The sequence below is a fragment of the Staurois parvus genome, unplaced genomic scaffold, assembly GCF_062004578.1.
Source record: "Staurois parvus isolate SC_StPar_1 unplaced genomic scaffold, SC_StPar_1.0 ptg000052l, whole genome shotgun sequence".
Classification (NCBI taxonomy): Eukaryota; Metazoa; Chordata; class Amphibia; order Anura; family Ranidae; genus Staurois; species Staurois parvus.
The window spans coordinates 3,974,170-3,992,436 of record NW_028317848.1 but is presented as its reverse complement, the minus strand read 5'-3'; the positions used below and the strand labels follow the sequence as shown (position 1 = coordinate 3,992,436).

Here is an 18,267-nt window from a genome sequence, read left to right as displayed (position 1 = left end):
TTCTTTTTGAAGCGTGTCAAACACCTGCTATTCTCGCTGGATCTCCGCAGTGTTGTCAAAATGGCAACCTTTGATCTGGATCTTAATTTTTGGGAAGAGGGCGAAGTCCGCAGTAGCCAAATCTGGCGAGTAGGCTGGGTGCGGAAGTGAGATCATTGCAGCCTGGGAACGAACTTGGCAGCAACACGGCGCATCATGAAAATCACACGTGAGGATTGCCTGGGCTGTTCTGTATGTCACACCGACAATGGGAGCAATGTTGTGGATTGTTCTCTGAGGATCATCATGCACAAGTTGCTGAATGGTTTCGACATTTTCGGGGTTTGAGGTCGATAAAAGTCTTCCTGATCTCTTTTCGTCTTCCAGTGATGTTCTTCTGCTCTTGAAGCTCCCGTGCCACTGAAAATACCTTGAACGATTCATTGCAGAATTGTTGTAAACTTGCTGAATCATGTCAGATGTCTCTGTGGCAGATTTGCCAGTTTTGTGTACTTCTTCGGTGGATCACAGGAGTGCAGTTTCTTTTGCACTACTATGACACATTTTCAGCTGACAGCGGGCTGATGTCACTCAGCCGATCCAGGCTGGGGAAAGGTCCTGACTTCAAAGTCGAGATACACCCCAGAGTCTGGAGCGGCACCTGTCTCAGCCTCTCAGCGTTCTCCAGTGAGCATGCAGGGAGGGGGGTGCTTTCTGCTCATAGTGGCAGTTAGAGCTCAGCAATCAGCGGTCATGTGATCACTAAGTTCTCATCCTTACAGCATGCGGAGACAGATACAGCATCAGACCAATGCTGCATCCACCTAGGTAAGTATGATTTGAAAAAAAAATACTTTTTTTAATGTTTGAAATCTGTGATGCACCTTATAAGAACCTACATCAGTTTTATTTAGATGTCAAACTAGGACTGCATCACAAGAAAACTAGCACTGTGGCAATGAGTCAAGTCTGCTAGATAGGTTCTTGGATCCCCATTGCACATGTGAGCCATTGTTAGTGTATGCACATAGGTCTGTGATCCAGTTATACCCCCCATGATTTATCCCTGCTTTTGTTTATTTATTCAATGAATCAGCCTCATGGCTTGAGATAATTTTTTTTCTGCTACAGGATAAAAGTTTTAATTTTGGAATATTCGTTTTCTTTCTGGCTTTTTATTTCATAACATGGGAATAAAATACAACAAAACACAAATGTTATTGTCTGGAGTCCTCCTTTAAACATGTGTTTGCAGGATGGGTTTGATTCACTAGCTGAGTTTTATAGTGTGCCATTTAAATGGCAGCGGAGCCAGTAATACCATCCATATGCTGTCTTGTGGCATGCTAGCTTTGATTAGGTGTGTGACGAGATAGGATTCTTTCCACTAAAGGTTATCAGCCTTGAATGATGTTTGTATGGCTTATGTTGCCAGCATATTACTGAGAAATTGCAAGATTCTGGAAATAGGATGCTTTGACAATGTCATTTTATTCACACAATTTCAGATGCCTATTAAACAATATATAAAGCTTCAGATATTCAGCGCAGTCCTAGGTGTTCCTATTGAGCGAGTGATATGAAGGTCACTTAGTGTATGGAGGTACTGAAAGTGATGAGTTTGTCCGGTGCATTAATGATTCCCAGTCCTGTTTCCCTCTCGTCTTTGTCAGCTGAATTTCCTCTGGTCAATACGCAGCCATCAGAAACTATATCAGAGGGGTGAGAAGTTCATGAAGTGAGCGCAGAAGAAGTGCGCAAAAGACCAATCTCAGGCCAATCACATGCTGGCTGTGCTTTGAAGTGTGAGGAATCAATTTTGTTATGGATTAACAGAGAAATCATTGTTAAACATGGAATCAGCCTTCTTAGATAGTCTTTGTGTCCCTTTCATTCTGCAACGCATAGATGAACAAAGTTCTAAAGTAGATATGCATGTATTAAGGAGTTCACTTACTTTACACAGTTGTGATCAGGATCAATGTAGGAGATTAGGCCCAAGAAAATAATCACATAGTCTTTTTTTTTTTTTTAACAAATAAAAGACAAATTAAATTTGCAAGGAAATATCAATAGTTTGGGGAACATCCACACAATGGAGATGATTTACTAAAGGCAAATAAACTGTGCACTTTTCAAGTGCAGTTGCACTTATTTTCTCCAGTGCTTGGTGAATGTGTTGAAGCTCTGCTGATTTCCATCTTCCAATCATGTGCAAGCAAAATGCTGTATTTTTTTCTTTGTACCTGATTATTTTTTACAAATAGAAGCTTTACCACATTCACTAAGCTCTGGGGGAAAAGATTGCAACTGCATTTGCAAAGTGTACAGTCTGTTTGCCAATAGTAAAGCAACTCCAGTATGTGTCAGGCTCTAAAGAAGAGGGGATCCCCCCCCTTGAAACACGTCAGCCATTTTCAAGTGTCTTCCTGTGTTTGGGACTTGCTCAGAGCCCTAGGTCACCCTGGACACTGTCAACATTGATATGCTTGTGAGGCTCCATGCACACGGGGCATTTTAATAATGCTGGTAAAGTTAGCTGTGTAAAGTCACAATAAAAACATGAGTTTTTCAGCTTTTTTCGCATTTTTTCATTAGCGTTTAGCAGTGTTTTGCCGTGTTTAGTCGCGTTTGAATTTTTAAGCGGTTTTTAATGGTTTTTTTTAATAGAACGCAAATGTGCGGCCGCTCGGCATTTAGGCCCAGACGCCGGGAGGCCACACATTTGCGTTCAGCCGGCGCCAAGAGGTTAAGATAAGAGGCTCTTTTGAAGTTTTGTTACAACTTACAGCTACAAATTCCATTTTCTAGAGGAGGGAGAAGGGAAGAGAGAGAGAGATGAGTGTAAATGAAAAACAATATGGCTGAGACCTTAACAAGATGGCTGTCGCGTGCAGCGTCCATGTCTCTATTGCGCACAATCGTTGCACATGCTTGAAGCTTACCGAGTCCAGAATGCAGGCTGAGATTACGAGGAGCAATAGTCCAGAAGCAGGTCAGGAGACAAGTTGGGTCTTGTACAGAGGAGCAGGATCAGGTTGCATGGAAAAAGGAGCAAGCTGGAGATGGCTGAGCATTCTCCTGCAATGCTTTAGAGATTATATAAGCTGCTTGGCGCCTTAGCAGTGCTAAGTGTGCATATTAACACAGATGCCCAATCGCTAATTCATGGCCAGCAGTTACCCTATGCACAGGGCAGAAGTATGTGAACACATATAAGCCCACACTGGTTTCCATACACTGAAGTGAATCTGTCATTCCTTACATGTAATGTCAAATCGGGCAACACAGTGGCTAGGTGGTTAGCACTTCCCAACCCACAGCATTACCTGCCTATAGTCTGCATGTTCTCCCCATGCCTGTGTGGGTTTTCTTCAGGTCCTCTGGTTTCCTCCCACACTCCAAAGACATACTGGTAGGTTAATTGGCTCGTGTCTAAATTGGCCCTAGTATGTGTATGTATGAATGTGAGTTAGGGACCTTAGATTGTCCTTGAGGGTTATAAGTACTTGTAGTAAATAAATAATAAATACATTCAGTAGGCTGACTTTACCATGGTCTCCTTGCCAGTGTTCTCATCTCCTCCCTCATTGCCCCACTAAAAAGCTAAAAGAGCGGGTCCCATTCTACCTGTTGCTTTGTATCCAGTGGAGCGAGTAAGTCCTGCCTGCACAAGCCCTTTATACAGCTGATGCATTTCCTAGAAATCTGTGCAATAACAATGACGGCATGGGTTTGTTTCATGCTGTGCATTTCTACCTTGATGACTCTTTACTTCGCATCTATCGATGTTTTGTGTTGTACATTTGTATTCTTACGAAATGTGAAAACTTTATGTGGCACGGAAATGAGACAATCATCCTTTTGTGACCTGTTGTAATTTACTCCACTAATAACCTCAGTCACTCGACACTTTGTCTTGTTTTACATATTTTTTGTAAAGTACAATTTTCTTATCAAGAATGTAAATTACATTTCCCTTCTCTCCCCTAATTAGTTGTGCACTATTCATGCATAATTTAGTTTTTAAATAAATTATACGCAGAAGTCTGGATAATTGGAATGACCAACTGCTATGAATCAACTTTCCTTGGTTTTTTTTTTTTTTCATTTTTTTGCTTTCCTATTAGAAATTGAGTGTTTTTCTGAGATTTAATGAGATGAATTATTGTGCTCACAGGGTACAGTACATCAATAGATCATTTTCATGACAGACGGTGCTTACCTCCATCTTTTGAGGCAAACATGGAGGTTTCGAGTAAACTTTGTACATACGTAATGATTATGCAGCATTTTGAGAGACTATAAATCTTTCAGAGATTTATAATATATCACATGTAATAAGTAAAATCGTTCTTCAAAGGATGTACGCCCAGTCTGTGAGAAGTATTTATCAAGGTTCACTTGCATGCTAAACCTTGCTGATTTGCATATTTGCTTGTCATTACTCTTAATGAAAGTGGTTGTATTTTTTATTTATTTTTTAAAGGATGTTTTTTATAGGGTCACCTTTACCGTATGTTTTAAAGTGGAAATAGCATTAGATATAGAAGTATGATAACTAATGCTCTTTAAGGTCCCATGCACACTGGATGCTTCACCCTGGTCCATGAGGCTCCAGATGGAGGGCACAGGTGGCACTGTCCAACCCTGCTCCTGGCGGCCCATTAATCTCTATGAGAGGTTGACCGCTGCTTCGGCTAGGCAATGCACTGAGCAGTACTAACATTTGGGGCAGTATGCACCCAGGGACGAATGCACAGAACGCAAGAAGTCTGAGTTCCAGGCATTCACCCCTGGGTGCATACTGCCCTAAATATTAGTACTGCTCAATGCACTCTCCTGCGCCATCCAGTTGTAGCAGCTGTTGGTGTCTCATAGAGTTGAACAGGTTTCCAGCAGGACGGCTGGATGGTGTGTATGTGTACCTTCCACCCATACCGAAATGCCAGAGGCCCGTGCACCATGGCTAAATGCCCAGTGTTCATGGGGCCTTAGTGTAATTTATTACCACTCACAATACTACCCTGACAATGCCTTCATTTGCTGTCGGTGTCTCATAGGGTTGAACAGGTTTCCAGCAGCAGGGCTGGATGGTGTATATGTGTGCCTTCTGCCAATACTGAAATGCCAGAGGCCCATGCACCATGGCTAAATGCCCAGTGTTCATGGGGCCTTAGTGTAATTTATTACCACTCACAATACTACCCTGACAATGCCTTCATTTGCTGTCAGTGTCTCATAGGGTTGAACAGGTTTCCAGCAGGAGGCTGGATGGTGTGTATGTGTGCCTTCTGCCCATACCGAAATGCCAGAGGCCCATGCACCATGGCTAAATGCCCAGTGTTCATGGGGCCTTAGTGTAATGTATTACCACTCACAATACTACCCTGACAATGCCTTCATTTGCTGGATCAAAAATGACACTATCAATATGGTGTGCACTTCCTGACTGTATTCACAAATGTCTGATACAGTTTAGCACCTGCTGCAGCCTCTCACATTACATAGTTACATAGATGGTAAGGTTAAATAAAGACACCAGTCCATCCAGTTCATTCTGATACGCCCGTGTGGGCGCACATGTATGTTTGTCACTACCATTTTCCATATCCCTGCACATTTCATTTGCCAAGAAATACATTTAGATGTTTTCTGAATTTACCTATACTCCCCGCCGACATAGCCAACTGTGGAAAGGAGTTCCACATACTTACTGCTCTAACCGTAAAGAACCCCTTACACAGTTTAAGACTGAACTGCTTCTCAGCCAAATTCATTGTGTGGTCACGTGTGCTTTAGAGAACTTAGGTTAAATAGCTTCATCCCAATGCTAGTCATCATTTATATCCCCTCATAAGTGCCTCTTCTACAGGGAAAATAAGTTTAATGCTTGTAGTTGTTCCTCATTACTGAGGTCTTCCAGCCCCCTTATTAGCTTTGTTGCCCTTCTCAGGACTCTCTCCACTTCAAGCACATTCTCCCTAAGGACTGGAGATCAAACTGGACGACAAACTCAAGATTTTGCCAAATCAGAATTTTGTACAGTGTTGTGTAAATACCCTTTTTAACCACCTGCCGCCTGCCATATAGTCCAATGACGGGCGCAAGGTGGTTCTCTTGTTCTGAGAGGACGTCATATGACGTCCTTCCATTCTCACCGTGCATGTGCAGCTTAGGGAGCGCGCAGCGCAGCGATTGGCGGTGCGCTGTGTCCCTCGGACACAGCGGATCACAGATCACGGAAAGAGCCGAAGATGTCGGCTCGGTCATGTGATCAGCTGTGTGAAATCACAGCTGATCACATGTAAACACGGAAATGCCGGTTATTTGCATTTCTCTCCTCTCGAGCTGTCACGCTGACAGCTCGAGAGGAGAGGAGAGCCGCTAATCGGCTTTCCGCGGAGGGGACATGTACACTGATCATCAGGGCACTGGTGATCAGTGTGCCCTGATGATCAGTGTAGCCCCAGCAGTGCCACCTGTCAAAGTCCATCAGAGCCAGCTGTCAGTGCCACATGCCAGTGCCTATCAATGCCACACATCAGTGCCCATCTGAGCTGACTTTCAGTGCCATCCATCAGTGCCAGTCAGTGCCACCTATCAATACCAATCAGTGCTGCCAATCAGTGCCGCCTATCAGTGTGCATCAGTGCCACCTAACAGTGCCAGTCATTGCCGCCTATCAGTGTCAGTCAGTGCCACCTAACAGTGCCATATATCAGTGCCATGTATCAGTGCTGCCTGCCAATGCCCATCAGTGCCACCTACCAGTGCATCATCGGTGCCCATCAGTGCCACCTATCAGTGTCCATCAGTGCAGCCTATCAGTGCCCATCACTGCAGCCTCATTAGCGCACATCAGTGAAGGAGAAAAATCACTTATTTACAAAATTTTATAACAAAAACTAAGAAAAAAATTTTTTTCAACATTTTCAGTGGTTTTTGGTTTAAGAAAAAATTTAAAAACCCACAGGTGATTAAATACCACCAAAAGAAAGCTCTATCTGTCACAAAAAAATGAAAAAATTTCATATGGGTACAGTGTTGCATGACCGCGCAATTGTCATTCAAAGTGCAACAGCGCTGAAAGCTGGAAATTGGCCTGGGCAGGAAGGGGGTATAAGTGGCCTGTAGGCTAGTGGTCAATGAATGATAATATTCTGCTAGTCCTGCATACTATTGCTGAGTCTGTCATCTACTATACATTGTGACTTTTTACAAAGTTGCAGTCTGATCACTGGGGAAGAGGGGACTTAGGAAATGCTTCCTTTTGGTTGCAGCAGACTGAAAGCATCATCTCAGTCTAACCAATTTCATCTGCAAATAAAGAGGAATGGAGTTCATTCTTAGAAGCATCAGTAAAAGGATATTTTATTAGGGCGAAACAAAGTAGCAACCTACAGATCAAAGTAGGTAATGCAGTGTAAAAGCTTTCTGTCACAGCCAAAGGCGCAATTTGCATGGTTAATAGCTCACAGCTTAAGCCGGCTTGGAGGTGACATGGGAAGGAGAGCCACGCAGCATGCTGGCTTCACACAGAAGCGCATTACACACATAACTGTCATTGCGAAGGTCAGCAGGCAACATGTTTCTGGGAGATCAGCCCTTTTCTCAAGCCTTCCTGCTGACTTTGTCAGGGCTGGGCTCCTGCTACTTAACAGGCAGCTCTTTTCTTTTAGTGCTCAGAAGCTGCTCAGCTGTCATTTAATTACCAGACACTTGTCTCCACAGTGACTCACCTTGATACCATTACCTGCTTTATTTGTCCAGCCTATAGCCAGACCTTTTTGCTATTTTAGCAGCTTAGCTCATTTCCTCCTTGCCCTTGCATGGTCTATGATCTCCAGTGTGCTCCTGCCTGTGTTCTAGTGTACAGCTTGGTCTGGCTGACTTCTGCTTCTTGTTCCTGATTTTTGGCTCCTGACTACACTGACTGCTGGTTTCCTGACCCTGGCTCATCTGATTACCCACACTGGCATCTAAACCCTGGCTACTGTTTTGACTATGTTCCTGATCTATGTTACCAAAGATCCATTATCTCCTGCGCTCAAGGACTCAGATCAAACAGGCGTTGGTGACAAGCAGCGTGTTGTGTATTCATCCACTGGTGATCAGAGGTTGTGCAGCTCTATCATGAAGCTGGGGAAGCTTAATACAACTGTAGAGGAAGATGATCTATGTTATAATTGCTATTTCAGTAAAGGTGTGATTTTTAACTGCACTTTCTGTATCCACCTGGTTTATGGTTCCTGACACTCTGTGAGAGTTCTGTGTGTAATGTGTGTGAGGCCTGCATGCTGTGCGGCTCTTCTTCCTGTGTCATCTCTGAGCCGGCTTACTAAACCCAGGACCCTGCATTCAGTGTATCTGGTCTCCCACAATGCACAGAACATGGCAATGCAATTTTGTTTTAGTAAATATAAACTGCTAAATACCTTTTCCTGTCAGCAGTTAGAGCAGTCTTGTGACTTCTATCAGTGTCCAGCCGAGCACTGGTTAAAGCTTGTAGAAGCAGTTTTCATTTTGCTCTAGGAGGATGCAGGACCACTGGCCTAGACAGTACTGATTGGCCCTTTGCTGATTGCATGCACCCCCCCCCCCAAAACCTCTCTAGCAATACACACCAAACTGAGAGTGTGCAGAGTGTCTCCACATGATATGTCTTATCAGGAGATAAGAGGGGGACACTGGAAGAAGGGGAGGATCAGAGAAGTCAGGATCAGACAACATTTTTACACAATTTAAACTGCGTTCCGTGAATCCAATCACCTTGGCTGTGACAGAAAGCTTTTACACAGCATTACCTACTTTGATGTGTAAGTTGCTACTTTGTGTTGCCCTGTTACAGTATCTTTTTTTTTTTTTTTCCCTCCTTTGTATACTGCCTATGTCTGCTTGAATCAGCTACAAGGAGCTCTAAGATGCATTAAAGCAGAGCGCATGCACCAGGCTGCAAAAACAGTGAAAATCTGCAGGGGCTCTAAACAGTTTCCACAAAAAGTTTTGGTTGAACATGCATTCTATTGCTGGCCATACAACAGTAGAATTTGTTCAAATATTCATTTAGAAATTCTGAAAACTTGTATATATAATAAATAGAATATAAATAAATGAGTCAACTAATTTTGTTTGAAAGAACTTGCAATTTCGATCAGACCCAGCTGTTTGAATGGAATCCCAGATGTATTAAACAGTTACTTTGTTCCATTGGCTCCCGCTGCTGTCAATCACAGCCAGTCAGCAAATGAAGAGAGAGGGGGCGGGGCCAAGCCACGGCTCCATGTGCGAATGGACACACAGTGCAGCGGGTGCCCCCATAGCAAGCTGCTTGCTGTGGGGGTACCCGACAGACAGGAGGAGCCGGGAGAGCCTGCAGGGGACCAGAGAGGAGGAGGATCCAGGCTGCTCTGTGCAAAACCACTGCACACAGTAGGCAAGTATAGACATGTTTGTTATTTTACAACAAAAAAAAAACCCTTTATAATCACTTTAAGTAAATACTTCTTAACCTATTGGCGCCGTCGTCTTGCGGCCCTTTAAGGGTTTCAGAAGCCGGGAGGCAGGGCGGGTTTTAGGGTCATGTGACTGCCATGATTTTCCTCTTACGGCGGTCACATGATCGGGAAAGGTCCCGATTGAAAGAGGAGATCAGGGCTTTTCCGTGAGCTTTACCGGACATGTGTGCTGGGAGCGTGCAGGGCACGCACTTTCAGCACATATGTTTTTCTTAATTGCACACAAATGTGCGGCCGCTCGGCGTCAAGGCCCAGACGCTGGGAGGCGGTACATTTGCGTGCGGCCGGTGCCAAGAGGATAAAGTGGTTGTAAACTTCAGATATAAAATATGAATAAAGCATATTTCTCAATCCAGAGCACTAAGGGGTTGATATACTGAAACTGGAGAGTGAAATGTCTGGTACAGCTGTGCATGGTAGACAGCCAGCTCCTAACTTCAGTTTGTTCTATTACACTTTGACGATAAAACCTGGAAGCCGATTGGTTTCTGTGCAGAGCTGCACCAGATTCTGCACTCTAGTTTTAGTAATGCTCCCTCTAAGTGTCATTTCTTGTTTGCTACTTCATTCCTCTGCTATCTTTCCTCCAATCAGCTCTCAGACCTCTCTTCACTGAACTCTGCAGTGTGTATTTTCAGCTCTCTGCCCCCTTTTTCCTGACAGTCCAGACAAGCTGCATAAATTCTAGACTTTGAATGGATGTTGAGAAGAGAAGAATGCAGATCAATAGGTACAAACTATGTATGAGGATTTGTTTCATCTGTGTTATCACCTTAGGACAATCACTACACTGGCTATAAGTGATAGTTTACAACCACTTTAAGGTCTCAAAAAGAGCATTTACATTTTTTTGCCAATACAAGAAACAGGTTTGCTTTAAAATGTAACTACCCCCCTACCCCTTGATCTGTTAAACATGCTGTTGAAAGCTTTTTGTTTATTGTATTGTAGCCATTCTTTCTCCCTGTATTTTGTAAAGTGCTGTGCAAACTGTTGGCACCATCTACTATACATTCTGTATAATAACTGTGATATCTGAGTGACACATAATTGCTGTGTGTTGTCCACCTACAACAGGCTGTAGCAGATGAGTGTATTTCTGTCAGGTCATCGGGTATTTTTCTGTACTTGAGGGGTCTTTAAAGTGATAAACATGGAAAAATATGCATGTATTACAGATATACTTTATACGTTTTTGGATTATTGTGCCCTGACATACAGTGCATCCAGGATGCATTCAGTAAAACTTTTTTTGCAAACTCCAAGTGGGCTTTCATGTGTTTTGCGTTGAGTCTTCTGTCTAGCCACTCTGCCAGAAAACCCAGATTGGTGGAAGGTTGCAGTGATGGTTGTCCTTCTGGAGCTTTGTCCCATCTCCACACAAGATCTCTGAAACTCAGTCAGAGTGGCCATCCGGTTCTTGGTCACCCCTCTTACTAAGGCCTTTTTCCCCCTATTAGTCAGTTTGACTAGCTATTGGAGGTGTCCTGGTTGTGCCAAACTTACATTTGAGAAATATGGAGGTCACTGTGCTCCTGAGAACCTTCAGTGCAGCAGAAATGTTTTTGTAGCCTTTCCCAGATCTGTGTCTTGCAATAATCCTGTCTCTGAGCTCTACAGGCAGAGCCTTTGACCTCTGATACAGTATGTATTGTCAGCTGTGAGGCCTATTATAGAGAGGTGCGTGCCTTTCCAAATCATGCTCAGTCAATTTATTTACCACAGATGGACTCCAATCAAGGTGTAGAGACATCCCAGCAATGATCCAGAGCAATGGGAAGCACCTGAGCTAAATTTCATACTTTGAATATTTATGCTAATGTGATATTTCAGTTATTTTCTTTTTAAATACTTCAGACATTTCTAAAATTCTGTTTCCACTTTGTTATTATGGGATACTAGTGTAGATTAATGAGAAGCAAAAAATGAATTTAAACAACTGTAGTATCAGGCGGCAACATAACAAAATTGAGAGAAAGTGAAGGGGGTCTGATTACTTTGTGAATGCGCTGTACACTATAAATGACTCTCGAATAACATGCAGCTGTCTCCTCAATCCTTGCACACTAAGTGGTAGACCATGACACAGACATCCCTATCATTCAGAGCAATGTTATAAATAGCTGGTGATATAAAGCATCAGACAAGGTGCCATCAATTGTGTGTGCATATGTGCAGCATTAACGCTTAATATAACTTAAAGTGTTACTAAACCCCGGACCCTGCATTCACTATATCTGGTCTCCCACATTACATACAACATGGAAATGCAATTATTTTAGTAAAGATAAATTACTAAATACATTATCTCATCAGCAGTTAGAGCAGTCTTGTGACTTCAGTAGAGCACTGGTTAAAGCTTGTAGGAGGAGTTTTCTTTCTGCTCTAGGAGGATGTGAAACTCCTTGCCCTCTGTCTGGGTAGTGCTGATTGGCCCTGTGCTGATCACATGATCCCTCCCAAGGAAAAAAAACCTCTCTAGCAATACACACCAAACTGAGCATGTGCATGTGACTACGGATTCAGTCTGTATCAGGTGGACATTTCAACAAGAGGAGGGGCAGAGAAGAAAGGATCAAACAGTCTTTTTACACAATGCAGAGGATTAACCCCTTAGGTTCCACAGTGAGTATAACAAGCATGCTTTACTGCATATACAGACTGATTTTACTGTTGTAGGTTCAGTAACACCTAAAAACGTTCTCATACAAAGTGTTGTAACAATTGCAACCCTTTAACCATATCATTTTGTTTTCTATGCTCTTGAAAAGTAGAGTTGTGAGTGGTTTGTCTAGGTTAATACACATCTTTACACTTTGCACTGCCTTATTAAATGTAGCCATTTTTTAAATCTGAAAGTTGATATTTCTAGGTCTCCCTTTTCTAAATGACTGGGACAACTTTTATTTGCTCAGCTACAAATTCAATATAATTTTCTTTTGCATCACTTTATGCAAAGTTTCCTCATCTTTCCATTTAGTCAGAAATACATTTCAGGCTGTCATATTTAATAAAAGTATTTTTTTTTCACACTAGGTCAGTATAAATGAGTTTTCTTAAGCCGCCATGATTACGGTCTGTATTATATTACATAAGACCTTTGCTAGACAATTCATTAAACTTTGAAGTGGGTGTTCAAGTTTAATTAACTGCCACTTTGGTAAAGGTGCTGTAAGTTTTCTATTGGCGGTGAAGTAATTATTAGCACAAGATAAGAGCCGAGAGGCTGAGGACCCTGAAAAGAAATCAAAATGTAAATTCCGCTCACGGAGGATGGAAACGTAATATAAGTAATTGAGGTTTTCCGAAGGAAAAATCCATTCGCTCATACAGTGTATATTTTATTTATTATTTTGTTTCAGCTTTAGGCTATATATTCGCAGTTAAGTGGATTTTATACGTCCATTAAAATGGACCTAGATCGGATTCGGTATCAAAGATTTGTCTTACTTTCTGCTTGGCTTTCTTTTAAAGAAATTAACTTTATAAATACCATCTTTTCCCACAGGCAGAGTGACTGGCATTATTTTTCTTCTTATACTGCTAGAATGTCTTCAGAATCTGCTAGTGTATAACCCAACTTCACATTTATACATTAACTGCCTATAAAAGAAAACTCCTCTTTTGCTACAGAAAAAGTTATAATGTGCATAAGCTGTTTTGGAGTGTTATTAAAAAAACACCTTTTTATTTACATCTACCAATGTCCTGACTTTCAACCCTTGTGATATGACAACCTGGGGGCATTCTGTATACTATATATATATATATATATATATATATATATATATATATATATATATATATATATATATATATATATATATATTAATATATATTATAGATAGATAGATAGATATCTAATTTGCCGCATGTGTGAATGGTACTCTGCTTTTCCCAGTGAGCTACAAGTCAAATTTAATGTATCATTTAAAAAAAAAAAAAAGTGTCAACCACCCAAGCCAAGCTATAACTAGCATAAGTTAGGTGTTTATGGGATGATCAGTTCATAGAGCAGTACAATACAAAAAATACCTGAGAATAGTTAAATGCTAGCCAGTGAAAATACTGGTCTTAACTGCTTTATCAGTTTATGTTAAAAAAAACAGGTTTTTGTTGCATACATTTGCAAAATATATGTGAATGTCACACTGCCGGTCCAAGGACCATCCATATAAATGCTTTCCCTATGTCCAATCTATTAGAGCTTTCGTCTTGAGACAGATACAGTATAGGAATGAATAAACATTTTTTTTTCTTGTCCCTCTCATTAGCTTAAAATGGGCAGCAAGGTCAACATAGCCCCACTCTAAGCTGATAGTGGGGTAGTTACATGTTGGTAAGGTTGAAAAAAAAAAAACACCAGTCCATCTAGTTCAACCTGTGTTGGTGTGTGTGTGTGTGTGTGTGTGTTTGTCAATACCATATCCCCTGTATATTGCATTGGCTAAGGTACCCACCTTTTTTTTTTTAAACACTTCCCACTGACACCACAAAATGTAAAAAGGGAGTTCCACATTCTTACTGCTATGCAATTTAACCACTTGCGGCCCAGCCCCTGTACATATAAGGCAACAGGGTGGCCGCTGTGTGCTGGATTACGTATATATGTGATCCAGCATTTCCAGGTAGCAGATCAGCGGGTCCTGGCCAATAATTTATGGCTGTAATCTCCTGATCAGCTGAGCAAATAACAGAACAGAGCGCTGTGTTAACAAACACAGAGCTCTGTAAAGACAGCAGTGATGTGCCATTTATTTTTTCTCCATGCAAAGCAGGGAGTAAAAAAAAGACACATCGCTTAGTAAAAGCAGCACATACTACACACAGTACACATTGTTAGGCACACAGGTAACCCTTTGATTGCTCGTAGATGTTAACCCCTTCCCAACCAATGCCATTAGTACAGTGACCGTGTATATTATTAGTACCAGATGATCCACATTGGCTCACAACTGATATGATCCAGAAATATTTAAGACTGAATAAAGCACCTGGACCGGATGGCATACACCCACGGGTCCTTAAAGAACTGAGCGCTGTCATTTCAAAGCCATTGTTGCTTGTTTTAGGGACTCTTTAATGACTGGCATAGTACCATAGTACTTGGTGTAGAGCTATTCACCCTGAGGTCAACACAGAGGACAAGGGGGTACTCTTTATGTTTGGAGAAGAAGAGATTTAATTTCCATATACAGAAAGATTTATTCACAGTAAGAGCTGTGAAAATGTGGAATAGACTCCCTCAAGAGTTGGTTCTGGTCAGCTCAGTGGATTGTTTTAAAAAAAGGCCTGGATTCTTTCCTAGATACACAGAATATAACTGGATACTAACATTTATAGGTAAAGCTGATCCAGGGAAATATCCGATTGCCTCTTGGGGGATCAGGAAGGAATTTTTTCACCTGCAGGAGCAAATTGAATCATCCTTTGCTGGTTTTTTTTTGCCTTCCTCTGGATTCTTTCCTAGATACACAGAATATAACTGGATACTAACATTTATAGGTAAAGCTGATCTAGGGAATATCCGATTGCCTCTTGGGGGATCAGGAAGGAATTTTTTCACCTGCAGGAGCAAATTGAATCATCCTTTGCTGGGTTTTTTTGCCTTCCTCTGGATCAGCTGTGGGTATAGGATTATAACTTTTTTTTTTTTTTGGTTGAACTGGATGGACATTTATCTTTTTTCAACCAGACTAACTATGTAACTGTATTAGTGTCACTGGCAATGTCAGTGCCAGTTAGTCAGTTCCTACAAAGTGTCATTTAGCATCAGATTGTCCGCCGCACAATATGTCGCTGATCACCGCCATTACTATTGAAAAAAATAATTAATGCATAGTTTGTAGATGCTATAACTTTCATGCAAACCAATTAATATGCACTTATTGGGATTTTTTACCAAAGACATATAGCAGAATACAATTTGGCCTAAATTTGTAAAGAAATTTGATTTTATTAAATTTTTATTGGATATGTTTCATATCAGAAAGTACAAAATATTTTTTTTTCAAAATGTTTGGGCTTTTTTGTATATATACAGTGGGGCAAAAAAGTATTTAGTCAGCCACCAATTGTGCAAGTTCTCCCACTTAAAAAGATGAGAGAGGCCTGTAATTGGCATCATAGGTAGACCTCAACTATGAGAGACAAAATGAGAATAAAAATCCAGACAATCACATTGGCTGATTTGGAAAGAATTTATTTGCAAATTATGGCGGAAAATAGGTATTTGGTCAATATCAAAAGTTCATCTCAATACTTTGTTATATATCCTTTGTTGGCAATGACAGAGGTCAAACGTTTCCTGTAAGTCTTCACAAGGTTGGCACAAACTGTTGCTGGTATGTTGGCCCATTCCTCCATGCAGATCTCCTCTAGAGCAGTGATATTTTGGGGCTGTCGCTGGGCAACACGGACTTTCAACTCCCTCCAAAGGTTTTTTATGGGGTTGAGATCTGGAGACTGGCTAGGCCACTCCAGGACCTTGAAATGCTTCTTACAAAGCCACTCCTTGGTTGCCCAGGTGGTATGTTTGGAATCATTGTCATGTTGGAAGACCCAGCCACGTTTCATCTTCAATGCCCTTGCTGATGGAAGGAGGTTTGCACTCAAAATCTCACGATACATGGCCCCATTCATTCTGTCCTGTACATGGATCGGTCGTCCTGGTCCCTTTGCGGAGAAACAGCCCCAAAGCATGATGCTGCCACCCCTATGCGTCACAGTAGGTATGGTGTTCTTTGGATGCAACTCAGCATTCTTTCTCCTCCAAACACGAGTTGTGTTTCTACCAAACAGTTCTATTTTGGTTTCATCTGACTATATGACATTCTCCCAATCCTCTTCTGGATCATCCAAATGCTCTCTAGCAAACTTCAGACGGGCCCGGACATGTACTGGCTTAAGCAGGGGGACACGTCTGGCACTGCAGGATCTGAGTCCCTGGCGGCGTAGTGTGTTACTGATGGTAGCCTTTGTTACGTTGGTCCCAGCTCTCTGCAGGTCATTCACTAGGTCCCCCCGTGTGGTCCTGGGATTTTTGCTCACCGTTCTTGTGATCATTTTGACCCCACGGGGTGAGATCTTGCGTGGAGCCCCAGATCGAGGGAGATTATCAGTGGTCTTGTATGTCTTCCATTTTCTAATTGTTGCTCCCACAGTTGATTTGTTCACACCAAGCTGCTTGCCTATTGCAGATTCAGTCTTCCTAGCCTGGTGCAGGTCTACAACTTTGTTTCTGGTGTCCTTCAACAGCTCTTTGGTCTTCACCATAGTGGAGTTTGGAGTGTGACTGTTTGAGGTTGTGGACAGGTGTCTTTTATACTGATAACAAGTTCAAACAGGTGCCATTGATACAGGTAATGAGTGCAGGACAGAGGAGCCTCTTAAAGAAGAAGGTACAGGTCTGTGAGAGCCAGAAATCTTGCTTGTTTGTAGGTGACCAAATACTTATTTTCCACCATAATTTGCAAATAAATTCTTTCCAAATCAGCCAATGTGATTGTCTGGATTTTTTTTCTCATTTTGTCTCTCATAGTTGAGGTCTACCTATGATGCCAATTACAGGCCTCTCTCATCTTTTTAAGTGGAAGATCTTGCACAACTGGTGGCTGACTAAATACTTTTTTGCCCCACTGTAATAAAAAATAAAAAACCCAGTAATGATATAAATTTAATTTGGGTACAGCGTTGCATGTCTGCACAATTGTCAAGTAAAGTAGTGCAGTGCAAAATAGCAAAAAATTACCTGTCATGAAGGGGTAAGATCGTCTGCAGCTCAAATGGTTATGGTTAAATGGCTTCTCCTGCAGTTTGTTGTAGTTAGAATAAAGAAAGTTGTTACACATTCAGTGCATTTTGTATAAATATGCATTGTGATTAATGATAAACAGTACAATAGATCTAAGATTCACTATTCACTAATGTATCAATTGCTGGTAACAAATATTAATTCTCAACTTTAGAGAAACGGGCTGACACATTAATTGTTATACTCCTAGGTGCTAGTCTACTAGATGACAGTAGACGGTATTTCTGGTTCCATCACTCAGAAGGGGACACCATGACAGTCCAGAACCCGGTCTGGATGAACTACTGTGCTGCTGTCTGGACTGTAGTTGCCTATGTGGTGGCTGACCTGGAAGAGATGTTGCCAAGATAATGAAAAGCCAGGAAGACCAGGGTAGCCACACACTGCGCACTGTGAAGACGCTCATTCATCCGGAGCCTCATCTGTATTCTGTGCACACCAAATTTGTTGTCTTCTTTCGTTATTTGATTTTATCAAATTTGCTGTCCTTTTTTATTTCACTCCTATGAGATATCATATCACTTTACGCATATATTTCTTTTGTTTGTACTTCTATTTTATTGTCCAATATGATTGCATTTATCTAAGAGGTTTGTATTTGTATACAGTCTACTTCTTCCTGATTACTTGAAATAAAGACGTGGATCCACAGCTTACTGTAATTCAGTTTATTGCTCTTTTTTATGCCATTCCTTCCTGTGAACTTACAGCAGATCATCATTTTATGCAGGCAGTTTTACATCTCTTTTCTGCCTTTGTGTCACTGCTATTTTATCATTATGATTGTATGTGACAAGATAGGGCAGGGCAAGCATCATTGCAATGCCGGCTGCCTAATTTACTCCGGAGACCTAATGTATATACAGTAGTGGGGGAATAGCTTCTGCGAAGATTATTGGAAATCTCTGAATACCTGTCATATAGGATAGTGATAAAACAGACAAGACACCTGGCACA

The 18,267-nt window shown here is 41.6% G+C and overlaps 1 protein-coding gene across 3 annotated transcripts in view; it reads left to right on the top strand.

The window, feature by feature from the left end:
* The window catches only part of CPQ (carboxypeptidase Q), a 586,146-nt gene extending 568,174 nt beyond the window's left edge, over positions 1-17,972 (top strand). For all 3 annotated transcript variants that reach the window (XM_089666608.1, XM_089666616.1, XM_089666624.1), the window contains exon 8: positions 17,501-17,972. In XM_089666608.1, the coding sequence (XP_089522734.1) occupies positions 17,501-17,661 (161 nt within the window). In that variant the 3' untranslated portion in view covers positions 17,662-17,972. The remainder of the gene's footprint in view (positions 1-17,500) is intronic.
* The last annotated feature ends 295 nt before the right edge of the window (positions 17,973-18,267 follow it).